The sequence below is a fragment of the Morone saxatilis genome, unplaced genomic scaffold, assembly GCF_004916995.1.
Source record: "Morone saxatilis isolate NCDOM2014 unplaced genomic scaffold, NCSU_SB_2.0 Contig24, whole genome shotgun sequence".
NCBI lineage: Eukaryota > Metazoa > Chordata > Actinopteri > Moronidae > Morone > Morone saxatilis.
In genome coordinates, this window is record NW_023339807.1 from 16108917 (window position 1) to 16126281 (window position 17365).

General features: G+C 39.8%; 2 protein-coding genes across 2 annotated transcripts in view; both read left to right on the forward strand.

Moving 5' to 3' along the window:
• The window catches only part of sphk2 (sphingosine kinase 2), a 10763-nt gene extending 5621 nt beyond the window's left edge, over nt 1-5142 (forward strand). The window contains exons 5-8 of the mRNA XM_035672092.1: nt 368-483; nt 800-1003; nt 1091-2705; nt 3191-5142. Of these exons, the coding sequence (XP_035527985.1) occupies nt 368-483; nt 800-1003; nt 1091-2705; nt 3191-3253 (1998 nt within the window). The 3' untranslated portion in view covers nt 3254-5142. The remainder of the gene's footprint in view (nt 1-367; nt 484-799; nt 1004-1090; nt 2706-3190) is intronic.
• Nucleotides 5143-7140: 1998 nt separating this feature from the next.
• On the forward strand, nt 7141-16855 carry si:dkey-283b15.4 (cytohesin-2). Its single transcript, XM_035672336.1, has 12 exons — nt 7141-7327; nt 9736-9886; nt 10417-10483; nt 10566-10684; nt 10792-10872; nt 11095-11207; nt 11678-11826; nt 11924-12035; nt 12706-12782; nt 13476-13547; nt 13665-13819; nt 13969-16855. The coding sequence occupies exons 1-12, from the start codon at nt 7261-7263 to the stop codon at nt 14054-14056; spliced, it is 1251 nt and encodes a 416-aa protein (XP_035528229.1). The 5' UTR covers nt 7141-7260; the 3' UTR covers nt 14057-16855.
• The last annotated feature ends 510 nt before the right edge of the window (nt 16856-17365 follow it).

Consider the following 17365-nt stretch of genomic DNA (forward strand, 5'->3'; position numbering starts at 1 on the left):
TGAAGACAAGTTCATGAAAATGTATCAGTGAAGAACCCAGTGTCTACATATCAATCAATCAATCAATCGAACTTTGTATAGCAACCTTTCAGACAGTTTAGTGCAGTTCAAAGTGCTTCACAGATGATAGACAAGGTGATAATAAGACAGATTTAAAAATAGAATGCAATGATAAAAATTACAATTACAGGTATATAGTACTTAATAAAAGCTCTACTTAAAACTAAATAAATTCATCTATATTATTTACAATAAGGAAATAGGTAAAATAATTAACATTGAAATTAATTGTGTGTTTTGGTGCCACATTTACAGCTCTTTACTGTGTTCACCAATTACATTTTCTGACTCTTCTGTGTTCCTGTAGGTAATTAATGGGCTGATGGAGCGTCCTGACTGGGAACAAGCAATAAAAACACCTGTCGGCATTCTGCCCTGCGGCTCCGGGAATGCACTGGCTGGCTCCATCAACCACAATGCAGGGTAAGCATGGATCTTATTCATATCTGTAAAGGTGAGAATTGTGTGTCCTTTTCATCCGAATCTCAAAAAGTGCAGAACTTTTATCAACTAAAACCGACTAGTATACTTTAAATAGAGATTCAGAGTTCATCGATATGTGTTTTTATTCGATTTTCGTTTAACTTCCAAACTCAAAAGTTGTTATCTTATCTTTAAATAGAAAAGCACAGTGTTGCTGGTTATCTTGACTGAGATGTCTCTGATTAGTGGAAGGACTCTGTCTACTCTTTTCTTCACTAACAGGAGGTGTTGTTGTCTCTTTCTATATGTCCCTCAGGTATGATATGTGCCTTCGGGAGCCCCTCCTATTGAACTGCTGCTTTTTGCTCTGTCGAGGCGGTGTCCGACCCATGGACATTGTCTCTGTGACAACAAGCCCTTCTCCCTCCAACAACAGTCGTACTGCAGCACCCAGGAAGCTGTTTTCTTTCCTCTCTGTTGCCTGGGGCTTTGTGTCCGATGTGGACATTGAGAGTGAGAGGTGGGTGTGTGTGTGTGTAAGTGCTGCAGTATCACTTGTTATCTCGTTACAAAAGACAGCTTTACTGGAAATCTGTTCTTATTGCAGGTATCGTGGCCTAGGCTCAGCCCGCTTCACCCTGGGCACTCTGGTGCGCATAGCTTCTCTTCGATCCTACAAGGGTCGTCTGTCCTACCTGCCTCCCTCGATTTGCAACACATCACCAGATGCCACACCTCCTCTGCCAAGGAGACCCCTCTCCCGCAGTATTACAGAAGGCCTGGAGGGCTTCTGCCGAACCCCCATCCATCGCACCTGCTCTGACATGGGCATCAGCGAACAGAGGAGTCTGCGTAGGGGTGAGGGAGAGAGGGAAAAAGAGGAGAGGCAGAGAGAAAGGGAGAGGAGAAGGGAGAGGGCTAGAGGAGGAGGAAGCGGTGTGGTGAGGGCAAGCAGCCTGGCGGAGGACAGAGAGAGAGAACGGGAGGGGGAGGTGGAGATGGAAGCAGAAGAGGAGAGGTCAGGGACATGTTCGGAGAGGTCGGGCACGAGTTCAGAATCAAATGAAAGGGATGAATGCAGTATGGGAAGGGCAAAAAGGTTGGCGGGGATCAAGGATGAAAGGGAGGATGAGGGAAGAGCAGAGCACAACTCCAGTGAGATGGAGGAGGAGGATAGGGGAAAGGATGGGGAAGGCAGTAGCGGTTCCGTTGAGGGGGAGAGAGCGTTGCATACGAGAGAGACTGGAGAGAGGGTGGACATGGGGCGAGAGGCAGATGAAGAGCCAGACGGTGGTTTCACTTACCAAGATAACGTCCAGGAAACCAGAAAGGCACTAAGAAAGAACTCAGCCCCTTCGAGCCAGATAGCCAACGCTCTCTTCAACCAGCCTCTCAGTCAGGAGGCTGACGCAGACTCTGGCACTTCATACGGGGTAGAGGACATGGATCTGAACGGAACCTACTACCAGAAAGAACCTTACCAACTGGACGTTGCTCGTGAGCGATCTCTCACCATTTCATCTCCCTTTCGTCACTCTCCCTTCTCTTACAAGCCCAAGACCCTGGACCAAAACCAGAACGCCTCCCGGCCGAGGCCCCTCTCCCTCCTCCAACACTCCCACTCAAACTCACTACCCCCTAAACTGCCCTCCCTCTCCCTGTCTCTCTCTCCCACACCGCCTTCCTCCCCTTCATGTGCCTCCCCACACTCCTCATCCTACCTCGTCCCCCGTCCCAACACCCCAAATTCCACATCGCCCTCACCGTCTCTACGCACACCGTCCTCATCTTTTAACTTTGACATTGCCGAGCCAGCAGGACCCCAAAAGAACCGTCCTTTCTCACTGCCTTTAAATCTCCCTAGAGATGACTTGTTACCCCCCCTTGACCAACCCCTTCCCACTAGAGACTGGGTCACCATTGAAGGGGACTTTGTCCTGGTCCTGGCCCTTTATCAGACCCACCTTGGGGCTGATCTTCATGCTGCACCCCAGGCCAGGTTTGACGACGGGCTGATCCACCTGACCTTTGTGCGGGCGGGAATCTCCAGAGCCACTCTGCTGAGACTGTTCTTTGCCATGGAAAGAGGAACTCACCACTCCGTCAGCTCGCCATACGTGAGCCACGTTACCTGCAGGGCCTTCAGGCTGCAGCCTCTATCTACACGGGGGACACTCACTGTGGATGGAGAACTGGTGCCCTATGGACCACTTCAGGCGCAGGTCAGAAAGAGGGAAAATGGTGCTTGGAAATGGATATGCTTGTCACGTGTGTTGTAATCTGAGTGTAGTAACTGTATGTGATTAGATAGGGTTTGACACTGAAGTTAAGGGTTCCCTCCAGGACCACCCATACACAAAGCACATGCTCATGTAACTGCAGTATGCTTTGCCAGTGGCAGTATTTCTGCCTTGTAGTCAATCAGAATCAATCACTGTTTACTAATTGAATAGAGACTGATTATTTCCCAGGTCATTGTACCATCTAGTTTATGTCCTCTGGAAAAGCTGTATATTGTGCTGAATAACTTTTAAATTTGTTAACATGGTTGACAGTGACACGGTTATTTTTCCCAGCTAGTAAAGACACGTGCTGTATCTTTAGCAGATGTGCTGTAGATCTCTAGTATTAATGCCGTGAAATTGTGTTAATGAGTTACTGTAAACTTTTCACTGGTAATGATGTTTTTTTTCTCTATATTTCACAGGTTCATCCTTCCATGGCTCGTCTCATCGTTGGTGACTCTGGAGTGAAGATTACCAGATTCTAATCAGGGATTGGTTGATCTGATTGAAAGATACACCACTCTACTGAATTATGTAATCTCTGTTGTCATCTATACTCTGAAACAGAGGGGGGGTATCTAAGAGACTTAAAATAGCCTGGATTGCAGAAACTGCTTTTCTTGGGTTTAATGAAAGGGATAACCCACGAAGCCACGCATCATTGGAGCATGACTGCAGGGATTAATAGCAAATTTGAAAATGGATGAAAAATGCGCCTCATTGCACAGCTGTTGGATTGCGCTCCGCGTACCCTGAGAAGCATGAAAACTGCACAGCCTGGGATAATAAGAGGGAAGAACAATCGAATGTTTATGGATTTTTTTGTGCAGATAGTGCATGTGTTGGATGTATACATAGTAGTATGCATGCAGAGAAGCACTACCTGATTGTTGCCTTTCAATGAGATGGAGAGAAATCAGATTAAATTCAGAGAAAGTTGTTCTTAAACATGAAAATCTATAAAAATAGATTGACATTCACTTGGGCAAATAGCACATTAAAATGTGTCCCAACCCTCAATCTTCAACCTTCATGTCAAAATAATGGAGTATAAAAACGTCCGTCCCTGAAAGTAATGCCTTATCTGACACTGGACAGTACAGTTGTACCATTAATCTTTCTTACTTGTATAAGAAACCCAAATCTTCGTAATCTCTATCCACCTATCAGAGAGTCCGTCCACCACGTGAATATACTGGTAGACCCACCTATCTACTGTTATCTTCAAGCACGCAACTCTCCACTGTTCATCAGTGGAGAAAAATGTGTATAAATGTACACTTTAATTACCATTTTTTTCATGCAAGTGACTCAATGCAGAGCAGTGAGATCAAGCTTTTCAGGGTCATTACATTAGTGGGCGCAATGGAACCGTTGAACGGTAACCATTACTGACATTTTTACATAATCTGCCAGTTTTTCTTAGCCAGTGGATACATGATGATGTCAATGATATCAGACTTTGCAGCATATTGAATATAAAAATATCTGAACGAAGCAAGCTTCTTTGTCAGTGGTGTTAGACTGTTCATTTTCAAGAAATGTTTCAGAATCACACATATTAGCCCTCAGCACTCTTTTATGTCTAGAATATATCACTATTTCTGAGTAATCATCTTTGAAAGCAAAGAGGTCATTACATGCCTCTGTTAAAAAGGAAGTAGTGCATTCATTTTGCACAATAACGAGCGGAAGCAGAAAAGATCACAACACTAGAATGCATATTAACTTTAAGATGCATATATGTTCTAGAAATGGATGCACATATATTAATTAGGCTATTAATACTATTAACATAGTATTAATAGCCTAGTCAAGAGACTTTAATAAATGGATTACATTACATTCATAGTCTGAAATGAATTAAATGTCTCAATTTGAGAACTTTCATAGCTTCTGAAAGGTAGGACTGACTGATCACAATACCATTTAGACACTTTAAAATCCGGCTGTAGAGACAAACAGAGGTAGAACACTAAAATCTAGCAGCTCTGTGTTGTCACATCAGACTTTTGATCAAGAGATAAATCAGACGGATGGGATAAGTACTTCCAAATGACGATGAGCTCCTAAGTGAAATCAAACAGCAGACATGGGAGCCCTACTAGGAATTGTGGTGTTTGGGTTTTTTTTAATGTTATGATAAAACCTGCTGATATACTCAGTCTTGACAAAGGATAAATCATTAGCATGTGCAGTGTATCAATCAGTAAGATCATGTGGCGACTGCTTGGGTCATCATCAACATACTGTATGTCCTGGTCATGCCAGGATAAATTAATGCCTCTGTGTAATAAGCCTGTAAATTCTGGCTGTTGATCATGAACTGTTCAAACCTGACTGCAGAAAATGGAGTAAAACTCTTTGCTCACCAGGCTGTTATTTTACTTCTTTTTCTTTTTTTTTTAACCTTTGACGCACAATGCAGCTAGTCTACCACAATTACACTGTGCTTACACAGCTACAGAAGGTGAATACATTTTGAGTCTAGGCTTGTAACATCACCAAATAGAAGAATCTATATACACTTTGAATGGAGTTTTTGCCAAAATGTTTACTCTTGATGTTTAAGAGACTAGTTATGACAGTTTACCTGCCTAAACATTTTGTCGTCTATGGCCATAACCCACACCATGGTGTTATAGACCAATTTGATATGACAATGTTGGGGTATGACCCCTCAATTGATAATGCCATTAAGATGTCTGTAGTGGACTGCCTGTAATGAAATTGTAATTATTACTAAAATGATGAAAATATATACATATACAATGTACAGTTAATAGTTCTATATGGTTTTGAATAAATGTAACTTGATAAGTTTGTCTGGAGCAAATATGCTATACTTTTGTCACATCAATGTGTCTTCTCATTTACATAATACAGTTCATGTGATATCAACAGAAGGAAGTTGCTTTTATCAGTCACAATCTTCTGATATCAAACGGTATTGTTTAAACTACATCCCAGAGATTAAAACTTAGTTTGCCTCCGCTCTTCTCAATCAACAGTTTTATCATTCCAGTGAATTGTTCCTTTGGGATTTCCCTTCTTCTTCACTGTGTGGGCATGTGGGCTCAGCTTTTAACCAACGTCCCCTGAGTAAATATATTTTTAGGTTACGTGGTCCCAGAGGAAATTAACCCCTCACCAAGGTGGTGTTAATGAATGTGCAGACAATTAAAAACATGTAGATAGTTGTAATGTAGATATGCTCTCATCTACTGTATCAGCATTTAGGGAATGTTACTAGTGGTTTAGAAAAAAAACAATATAGTTATAGTAAAGTGTCACACAAACTTCCTCTGCAGATAGATTTGCTCAGTTGGAATCAAAACCTCCAGCACAGCTACTAAATAGATCTTCAGGTGAGATTGTTTTGTCAGCTGCTGTTTCGATCAAACCTTTTGAGTCAACATGGATGAGAAGTCCTGAAAGCACTCAGAAAAATTACAATCTGCCGTTACATGACAACTGAGCAAAATTCATCTGCGAGTTCAGACCATCAAAAGCTCAACAATATAGATTCATTTGTCAAATAGACCAAATGGATTAATTTGAAAGATTTGTAATCTCTCTGCATGTCTCACTGTCCTTTTTGACTTTTGTATTTCATGCCTTTGGCTTTTTTTTATAAAATTACTATTTTTACATAAAAAAAATCTAATTTTGAAGATGAGATAGACTTTATTGATCCCACACTGTGGAAATTCACTTGCTACAGGAGCTCCAGATACAGCACAACACAATAAATAGGAAAATATACATTAAATGAAAATAGATTAGAACAAATACAAGAGTTATGTGTTATGTTATGTATATTTTATACACTTTTTTTTATATACAGATGTGATTGATGTGGAATTGCACAGGTCACAGCAGGACATTAATAGCAGGCTATAAATATAGGGCTATGAATATACAGTACAGGTATAATATAATCTTAACAATGTGGGTATAAGAAATGATACATATATACATATATAGGACAGGTATAAAATAGAGCAAACAGTTATGCCATTAGAATAAAAAAAAATAAAAATCTATCTATATATTTAATATGAGATATATATTAAATGTTTATATCTTTATTAGAATATCCTCTTAGTGCCCCTTAGAGTGGCGTGCAGCTATCTGCAAACAATCAGATACTTTAAAGTATTTCTTATAAAATCTATAAACTGAGTAAGGTTTATGAACAGCACAGTGAACATTAAATAAATTAAACACCAACCTATCGCTGTTTCACCAAATACTAGCAGCCCAACTGATATTATGTCTTTGTGTCCAACTTCATTATTACTAAATATAACTGGTTTTATTTTGAAAAACAACTGACCGGAAGTAGACTACCCGAAAGTCTGACACCGCTTCCGGTGTCGCCACCTTCTTTGTCTCCGGCCCAACATTTCGACACCAGGGGTTGTCTGTTTTTTTCCCTTTAGTTTTGAGGATATATTTACACATATATCCCTTTGTTTTCTGATATTGAATGACAGTCGACTCTGAAATATTTATGCCTAAAAGTAAAGCGCCAAAAATGGACGACCTGGACTACAGTAAGTGTGTTTACTGATGGCTACCGCGAGCTAACTGTGGCTACTTTCTGTGCTCAGGTGTGACACGCTGATCATTGCGTTGAACGTCTCAATGAAAAGGATTGAACATGCAGCTTTTACCGCTATTTACGAAAAAGTACGCGTGTGCAAGGAAACCACATTCGAGTTAAAATAAGCCCTGAAGGTGCATTAACGCAACCTGACGCCAACTCAGTATTGATTACTTCACTGTGTGCTCGGTGCTAACATGTCAGCTAACGTCGGTGGGCATTTAACAGCCTCATCAGCCTCCGAGTTACACAAGGGATTGTTAACATTGGGCATTGCTTGTACAGCCGGAACCATCCAGCTCAGGTTGTCGGTCCACTGGCTGCTGTAGCATGAATCCGACTGTACATTTAATCCAGACTGTGGGCGTGGTTGGTGCTGGTTTACAGCAGCTGTTTGTTTTGCAGAGTAAACAATGTTTCTGGGAGGCTCAGATCAGATCTGAGTGGTTTGATCAAAATGATATTTGGTGCAAAATACGTCTAACATCGGACATAGTGTTATATTTAATGGGCAGTTTATTAGGTTAATCTAGTTTAACATCACTGCAATACACCCACCTTTTAGACTTATAATGTTTGAATTAATAGAGAGATGTTGATTCAAACTTTCGGGCCATGGTTTATGGTTTGGAGGCTGTAGTTCTGCAGGTTTTTTTTTTTTTTTTAAATGTCACTTGATATGTTGAGCAAACAGTAGAGGAAGTTTTGGCAAATGACTCTAGAAACTGTAACTTCAGAATCAGAAATAGTTTGTTACAGTTGTTCTACTCACATGTTAAAGAATAGAAATAATGCCTATATTACAATATCTAACACAATATATAGAATATGAATGTATGTATCCATGTGTATACCTACACATATAAGTAAGTAAAATATTAGAAATATACATGGGAATAGAAATATAAGAGCCTAAGAGATATAATAAGATAATAAGAGTCTATATACAAAGTAACTCTAAATGTAAACATATGTACATATATGTGCTGACAGAAATGAAATAGTAAGGAGTTTAAGACAAAGAATGATTGAATAATTACAAGAATAACATAATCAAGTGTATTGCAAATAACAAACTAAAATAACTTGATGAACCCTGTGAAGATGATTTTATCATTGCTGAAATGTCTTGTTAATAAGTCAATATATCACCCAGTCCTCCATTTTAATGTCATATTTAGTTACATCCCTAAAACTGTTTTGATATTTTTGCTTCTGTCAAGGATTTCATGTCATAAATAATATAAAGTGTACTTAATCCTTATGCCAACATCCACTAAATACATTTTACTTGCACAGCACCATGTTGCATTAGTCTGTTTAGAGAGCTTTGGTTCTTTTATCAAGTGAATGATGGAGGAGTAACACAATGCCGTTCAGTCTAAATATAAGAACACCTGACTGTGAGCTCTTTTTATAGGGAATACTTTACTCGTTAGTAGTTGCAATGAAAACGGCTCATTCTGAGTAACACAAATAAAAATGCTTTGACCTTTGTTCTATTGTGGTGGTGGCTGAACTCTCCTCACCAGGGCTCAATACCACAGGGAAATATCTTTACACTTTTAGGACCAAACCACAGATGTTTCTCACTCTTAGGTGTTGTAGTGTATCTGTGTTTCAGACGGGCGTCTTTAATTTAAATCTGCTTGTCTGACTGAGTTTTACAGAAGCATTGTTCCTCTGTCTGTGTTGGTGTCTGCTATATTAGTAGAGTAACTGGAGCAGAGTTAATGCTCTCATACATTATATTGCAACGACAGACCATAAGATGAGGATTTTCAGTGTTATTTTCACAGATTGGTGCAATAAGCAGACGTTAGTGAGGAGGGATAAGGAAGGAGGAAAATGTGTCAAAATATATGAATGTGTAATAACTCTGATTTAGGCTCTTATTATATTTCTATTTTATTTTTTTAACTTGTATGTCTATTCTACATATATTGTGTTAGATATTGTAATATAAATATAATTTCTATTCTTTAACACTGTTTGAGCAGCTGTAACAAACAAATTTCCCCCCGGGGATCAATAAAGTATTTCTGATTCTGATTAAAATAAAGAAGCTTTTGTCTTAACGTCCTCACCCACTGCTTTTCCATTACATGTTTTATGTGCACTTTGCTAACTTCAGTAACTTCTGTTACAATCCCACTTCCCCCACTCCTTTCTATTGTAAGATATTGACAGGAGGATTTAGTCATAACCAAGTTTAGTAACAATATTGTTCTCAAAATAGTTGTATTTGATGGGGTTTTATGTTATTAATAAGTCCGCCTTAGGTTGTTTGGGCACAGCTACCATTTATTATATCTGCAGCAGCAGCAGTAATAGTCATTCTTCTTTCTTCCCTTACAGTCCCAGTAGACCTGAGCCCAGAGGAGCGCTCTGAGCTGGAGGACATCCGTAGGAGGAAGGGCGTCCTGCTGCAGGAGATCCAGAGACTCAGAGAGGAATTAAGAGAGGCAATATTGGAGGTGGAGGGACTGGAGACCAGCACAGAGGGCAGGTAAGAAGAAAATGCACAGTAACATTGATACTTTACTCCAAACAATGTTGGATTTGGTGTTTTGCACGAACAAAATGACTTTGAGTTGGCTTTGATCGACCAATCACCGTTTCCCAATCCATCACCACTTGTAGTTGCTGCCTGTTGTGGTCGTTATCAAACCAATGAAGCACTTTTACTGGTGTTTGCTCACATCACCGTTTTCAGCATATGTTTAACAGCTTTTACAAACATGTCAGATTGGATTTTACTGCAGTGCTTGCTCCTCCTCTCACATCACCTAATGCGTCAAACTATTAATACAAGTGTTGATATTGTAGTGTTGTCATTGATGGATATTGTTTCCTTTTAATAAATAGCCTTTTTATTGTTTAACAATTGTCTAAAGTGATGTTATTTCAGCTTTTTATGGTTTAATAAATTGAACGATGACATGGGAAAACAGTTTTTGAACTTTTCTGTCAAATAAATGTGACTTGAATGCTGCAAAAGCCATTTTTTCTTACATGTTACATTTTTTCTCCCTGCAGTAAAACTCTACAGAAAAGCAGGCATGTGGCAATGGGAAGGAAGAAATTCAACATGGACCCCAAAAAGGTAAAACTCTTTAATACTTGCATGTGTCTGCTCGTCACTCTTTCTTAGCTGTGTGGTGACGGACTCTCCCCTCTCTCTGCAGGGCATTGTGTTTCTGGTGGAGAATGACCTGCTCAGACACACTCCAGAGGACATCGCTCAGTTCCTCTACAAAGGAGAGGGCCTCAACAAGACTGCTATAGGAGATTACCTTGGAGAAAGGTGCTTAGTCTCAAAATACCTTTTTGTCCCTTTTCTCCTTGTGTATCAGCTATTTGTAACCTCTCTCTCTCTCTCTCTCTCTCTCTCTCTCTCGGGCTGTTTTGCAGGGATGACTTCAACATTAAAGTTCTTCAGGCTTTCGTTGACCTCCACGAGTTCACTGATCTCAACCTCGTCCAGGCCCTCAGGTAAACTGTGTGTTTGCAGTGTTTTTTTGGTTTTGAACCAAGGACAATATCTCTTGAATAGTGGCATAGCCTTCTGGACAATGGAAAGTCCCACTCTCATTGTTAAATCAGGTTAGGGAGGGAAATAATTGTATAAGAGAGCAGTAGTGACTGTAAACGTCTGTCTTGATTGCAGAATTTGTTCTCTCTGACTTGACCTAAACCTCGACCTGTTTTTTGCAGACAGTTCCTGTGGAGTTTCCGTTTGCCTGGTGAAGCCCAGAAGATTGACAGAATGATGGAGGCCTTTGCTCAGAGATACTGCCACTGCAACCCCGGCGTCTTCCAGAGCACTGGTAAACAAAAACTAACAATTACTCAGCATTTCATGTACAATAGGCAGTGTACCCTTCCTATTGTACCTGATGTAGATTGTTTTGACTTCTGTGTGTTGTTGGGAGCTGTCCCCTTAAATCAAACTTAATTTTCCTACGATGGATCACAGGAAGACACATTTCCCAGAAGGTGGGCACTCAGGCAAACAACAAGCCAGTTACCAGAAATGACCTGTGAGCCTACAAAGTCTGCCAATTCATAAACACTGCTTTTCAGTAAAACCCTCTTGTGTTTTTGTTTTCAGTAAATATTTCCTCAAATTGTTTGACAGTAGTAGAACATTGTTTTTATTTTAATCAGGATCAAAAACAATTGTTTTTGGTTTTCTTTTCTGATATTAAGTTTAATTTGTTAAATTATTAAATTATATCTTGGTTCAGAACCAAACTCAACGCTGCTGTATTCTCTCGCATGCCTCTCCTGTTTGCAGACACATGTTACGTGCTGTCATTTGCCATCATTATGCTGAACACAAGTCTCCATAACCCGAATGTGAGAGACAAACCCGGATTGGACCGTTTCATCTCGATGAACCGAGGCATCAACGAGGGGGGAGACCTGCCTGAGGACCTGCTCAGAGTAAGATAAAACTCTACGTTGCTTTTCTTTGGAGTTAAAATGAATCTAGTAAAGCTATTATAGTGAGCTAATTTTACTGTCTTATCTGTAATTCCAGAATCTCTACGAAAGCATTAAAAACGAGCCGTTCAAGATCCCTGAGGACGACGGCAACGACCTGACGCACACCTTCTTCAACCCCGACAGAGAGGGCTGGCTTCTTAAACTTGGTGAGATGATGCCATCGAGGACTGTCTGCTTTGCTTTTCTACATGTTGGCTTTAACACTGATCTCGTACAATTAAACAAATCCAGTATGTCAGTGCTGCATATGTCAGAACATGTACATTTCCATTGAGATCAGAAAGTGATTTGTGTGCCACTGTGCTCTTTTATGGCTTTGTGCTATGATGAATCTGCCTACCTGTCTCTGAGGTGTGCTGGCTCTTTGCCTTCACTTGAATTGTCAGCTCACCGTGTTGTGGCATTTGAACTTTGCCATAGCATGACAAGAGACTCACTTTCTTGCGTCACAGCAGTCTAAAAATCTGATTGTTTTCTTTTGCATGGCGGGGCCTGTGATCTCTGTGTCACTAATATAATCTCCCTCTCTTTCTCTTCCTCCACCCCATCTGTCTCTCTCTTTCTCTATTTGCCCCCGTCTTCCTCTAAATCCTCTGGTCCCTTTTGTCTCCTTCCTTGTGATTTCCACCCTCTACTGCCGCTGCTTGTTTTCTCAGGAGGTATGTACTGACAGAGTTGTTGTAGTTACATACTTGTAATAATAATTAGCCATGTAGGCAGCTGTAAGCTCGTAGAGATTGTAGAGCTTTTACCCCCCCAAAGGGAACCTTTTTCCTCCTCCACACTCATCGTTGTGGCTGTGCTCCTTTCCTTCAGGGGGACGAGTGAAAACCTGGAAAAGGCGATGGTTCATTCTCACAGACAACTGCCTTTATTACTTTGAATACACTACAGTAAGTCTTTGTGTCCACATGCAACATTTAACATCGTTGTGCCTTTATTTATCTAGTGCATTAAAATGTCCTAACATGAAGGTGTTGTGTTTACGTTGGGTTTTCAGAGCAAGTTGCATTAAAATTCATGACATTGTTGTGTTATCTTGCAGTAAAATGTGGTATGTGTGGGAATTTCAATGCTGCTGGAAAACTTTAGTAATAATGTACTTCTGCAAGGAGGTTGGTAACTGAACTCAAGGATTAGATGCATAACTTTATTAATCCCCAGAGGTTTGGTTGCCCATGTACAGTAAAAACGAAAGAGACACAAGTCAGGCTGGTCACAAGAGATGACTTATCAAAGACAAACTGCCATTTCAATACTAACACATTTTCTAAAAGGCATTAAAAAGCGAAACAATAAATATACAATTGATCTCTGAGAAGCTAGTTGTAAGTAATCTAACTAAGAAGATGATGATTAATTTCAGCTGTAACTGAGTTTCTCATTTTAGGAATGAATTGATTAATATTTTCAGTGTAAATAGCTGCCATTGAAAGTACTTATAGTTGACCCAGTTTGTACAGAAATAAAGCTGAGATTGGTTTCTGTTCATTGTTGCACTTTCAAATTCCTGTAAAACACAGAATAAAACTGCATGTTGCAGCTCTTCTCTTCTAATCTGCTGTGATTGTGTGTTTCACTAACAGGATAAGGAACCGCGAGGTATTATTCCCTTGGAAAACCTTAGCATCCGTGAGGTAGAAGACCCAAGAAAACCTGTAAGTGTTGCCTTTTTGCAGAGCAGTATTGAGCCATTTACTTCTTATATTATTAATTTTTCAGTTTATTGTACATTGTGATTGTTTATCCAACGGTCTTTGCCTTTCTCCCAACAGAACTGCTTCGAGCTGTACATCCCCAACAACCGCGGTCAGCTGATTAAGGCGTGTAAGACGGAGGCTGATGGGCGAGTAGTGGAAGGAAACCACATGGTTTACCGTATCTCCGCCCCCACACCCGAGGAGAAGGACGAATGGATCCACAGCATAAAGTATGTAAATGGACCAGTGATGGTCGTAGTTAGAGCAGTGAGACATTTTTGCCTGCTGGGTAATCTTAATTTAATTTCCTAACTGCTGTCTGGATGGTTTATTTACCTTTTTTGAATCACTCATTGATGTTTATTTGTCACATATACAGATCTGCTGTCAGTGTTGACCCCTTCTACGAAATGCTCGCAGCCAGGAAGAAACGTATATCCCTGAAGAAGAAAGAGGAACAACCGTAGATTACTCCCTCCATTCTCTCCCTGTCTTCCTTTGTCCTTCTCCTCTCTCCCTCCAACACTGGACACACGTTTTCTCATCCATCCTCCTCACCACCTCTTCATACGTTTTTATCACATTCAGAGTGAAGAGCACTCTGGCTGCCTCCTCTTCTCTTGGTTCTTACACTACTGCTGTTCTACACAACCCGACACACCACAGCCAGAGCACACCGTCTGTCCCATCGTCTCACCACATTCCTCTCGCGTTCAGCATTTAAGTGAACTGTGAAACCGGTCTCAGACCATATTCACACTAATGTTTTGCCCTTTCATTCACAATCGGACAACTTCTCAAAAAATGTATGTGGTCAAATCTGCAAACACAGGGAAAATGGAGGATTTCAAAATGTTATGATTGTCCTTTTTCATTCCTACTTCCCTCTTCACTGTTCCGCTGTAAACCACAAACAATTCTTGAAACTCCACAGACAGTTGCTCAGCAGAAACGTGTAAGACTGCTGGCTGGATATTTCTCTTTTGGCCTTTTCAATATGTACAGCGGACTTCTAGACCACTCTGAGGAATGCTAGTGTGGACCAGAATCCTCTGAACGGCTATCTTTTGAATATCGATCTGCATTAGTGTGAATATGGTCTTATTCAGGGGTAGCAAGCAGCTTCAGTTCTCATGAAGTCTTCTTTCATATTTATTGATGCTGCTTAAAAGAGAAACTGCCTTGATTGTGCTTTACACCAGACAAAATGTGAACTCACTATTCAGACACTTAGTTTTCAGTCAGTGTTGATCAGATGGGATGGAGGAATCCATTTAAGTCACAAAGATACGGCAGCGGGAAATGATTTCAGATTACTGAGATGTGCTCATTGCTTCCTATGGTACTCTTAATGGCTTCGATACACATTACTACTGTCTACACTTAGATACTGTAACCGTTATGTGAGGCAAACGTCACCGTTCATTATATTGACACTAGGTTTTTATCGGCAAGTTACTGTTGAACTTAAGATATTGGTTGGGTCTCGAGGCAAAGCGCTTGCTTTACCTGCAGATTTAACGGAGACAAATATAAACGGCGTCTCTCCTTCCAGATAGCTGCTTGTTTCAGTTTGCTGAGGCAATATATGTGTTCTTTAGCATGTTTCCTAACATGTTTGAGCAATAGCAGAGAAAACTGATCCAGTCTGGAAGCTTGTTAACAAATCCTTTTTATAACACTGATACTGAGCAACGATCACCACGTCCTCCTCAGATGTAATGTTCTCGCATGCCACAAATCATTTTCCTTCTTGCTCAACACTACAAGACAAACATCTCTTTCACAAGTAATAACCACGTCAGACATTTAACTGTGAGAGCCTGGTCTGTCCGCTATCGTGAGTTTCAACAAATCACAAAGGCAGCTCATTACAATGTATACTTTTTGTAAATAGATGTTAGCATATTTGTTTACGATACACATAGAAATGATTTAATTTATTCTTTATCTTTTGTTATAATCTGATTTTTGTACGAGCTACTGTAGGACTGCATGTTGATAAAACTGAGGCGTCACGTCGTAAGTACTGACGCATTGCTGATCATGCTAGTGCACTGATTTGAAAAGTGTTAGTGTTCCCTGTTGACATATGATATGAAAGTTGATTTATGCATAGAGTAAATTGTCTTAATCGTAAATAAGATATTTTAGGAGATGTTTAGTAGTCTGGTTTATCTCCGGACCACCCTGTTGGTTTGTGGAGTAAAACAGACTCAGTAAAGCACAAGCAGTAACCAATCTCACTCTTATTAAACTAATGTCCAGTTGTTTTTACTTCATTGGCTGCTCAGCGTCCACTTGAGAGTGTAGAGAAGAAGTTCACAGGTCGAAATTGAACTGTTCCATCATACATTAAAAAATGGAGACGACAAAACAAGGAACACTAACAAAGCTTTGATTCATTATGTAATAGTAAAAATATTCAGATGTAATGAATCAGTAACAAGTTTAGATTTGTGTCCAGTGATAGATTTGCTTGACATCCAGTTCATGAACTCATTTCTAGTAGTTTATTGAATTGGCATTTTTAGATGGTAGTAATAAAAAAAAATAATTGTCTACTGCACTTTATCAATTTTGGCATTTTGTAGAAAATGCTGTTACTTTGACTGACAATACTCTGTAGCACCCTCCACTGGTGATCCACACACACTGCAATATGCTGAAGGATGAACTGTGTAGAAATACTCTGTATCGCCACCACCTGGTCAGCACCAGCTATAGCAGCAATAGTTTCTGACCAGCATGTACTGTATTGAGCTTTATTTGCCCACCTGATGATAAAGATCATGTTGTTTGAAGCTGAATGGGGTATTTCCTCTGTAATCAGTGATTGGACCTCTGAATACAAATGTAATATTGCCTTCTACTCTCCGACTTCATAAACCTGACAAAGCTCTTGACTTTATATCTCCATGTTAGTGCTTCTACACAGTATACGGGCTTTCTGCAGGCCTTGGCTTTCTGGGAATTCTTGAAGTGCAAAGTTGCCAAAACAAAAAAAATAAACAGTTGGTACAAACAAATGTTTCCATTAGAACAAAAGAATGAACACTGAAATGATCAGTTTGAAACTGGGCCTCTGTTTCTGATTCCTGTTACCCCACACCCACCTCTTTTCAGAAAATGTGTTTATTTTGTATTTATTTATTTTTATTTACTGTGAGGTGAAGATGGATAGATCATCTGTAAATGTAGCAAAAGGAAAACCACGATACATTGGTGCCAGTAAACTACTGTGTAACAATAAAAGGTAAACAGATCATGATGGGTTCCTGTGTTTTTATTTCTTCTGGATATTTGTATCTGGGAGGTTGAGTTGACTTTATATATTATATTTATATAGTCTAATATCACAAGTTTGACCCAACAGGCTTTACAATCTGAACACACAGCAATCTCTATCCTTCAGTTCAAATAGGGAAAAACGTATTAAACCTCACAAAGAGCAGCAGAGGGAATATTATAGACCCCAGATGATGTAACTTAATGACTTAGTGGCACAATTGTGGTCTTGAGTGAAATATCATCATATAAAAAAGTATTAGATCAGACATGCATATATATAAATATATATATAAATATATTCACAGGAGCCATTTTGACATTAAATAGTAGGGTAGTCAGGTGTTTGCAATGACACTAATTATGGTTAATTTCCATTCAGGAGTCAGTGTTACTGTTGTCATGTGTTGTCACTGGTAATGCTCTGCTACACTAAATGGAATGCGGCCTTAATTAGTATCATTGACACCTGTGATTACCTTACTATT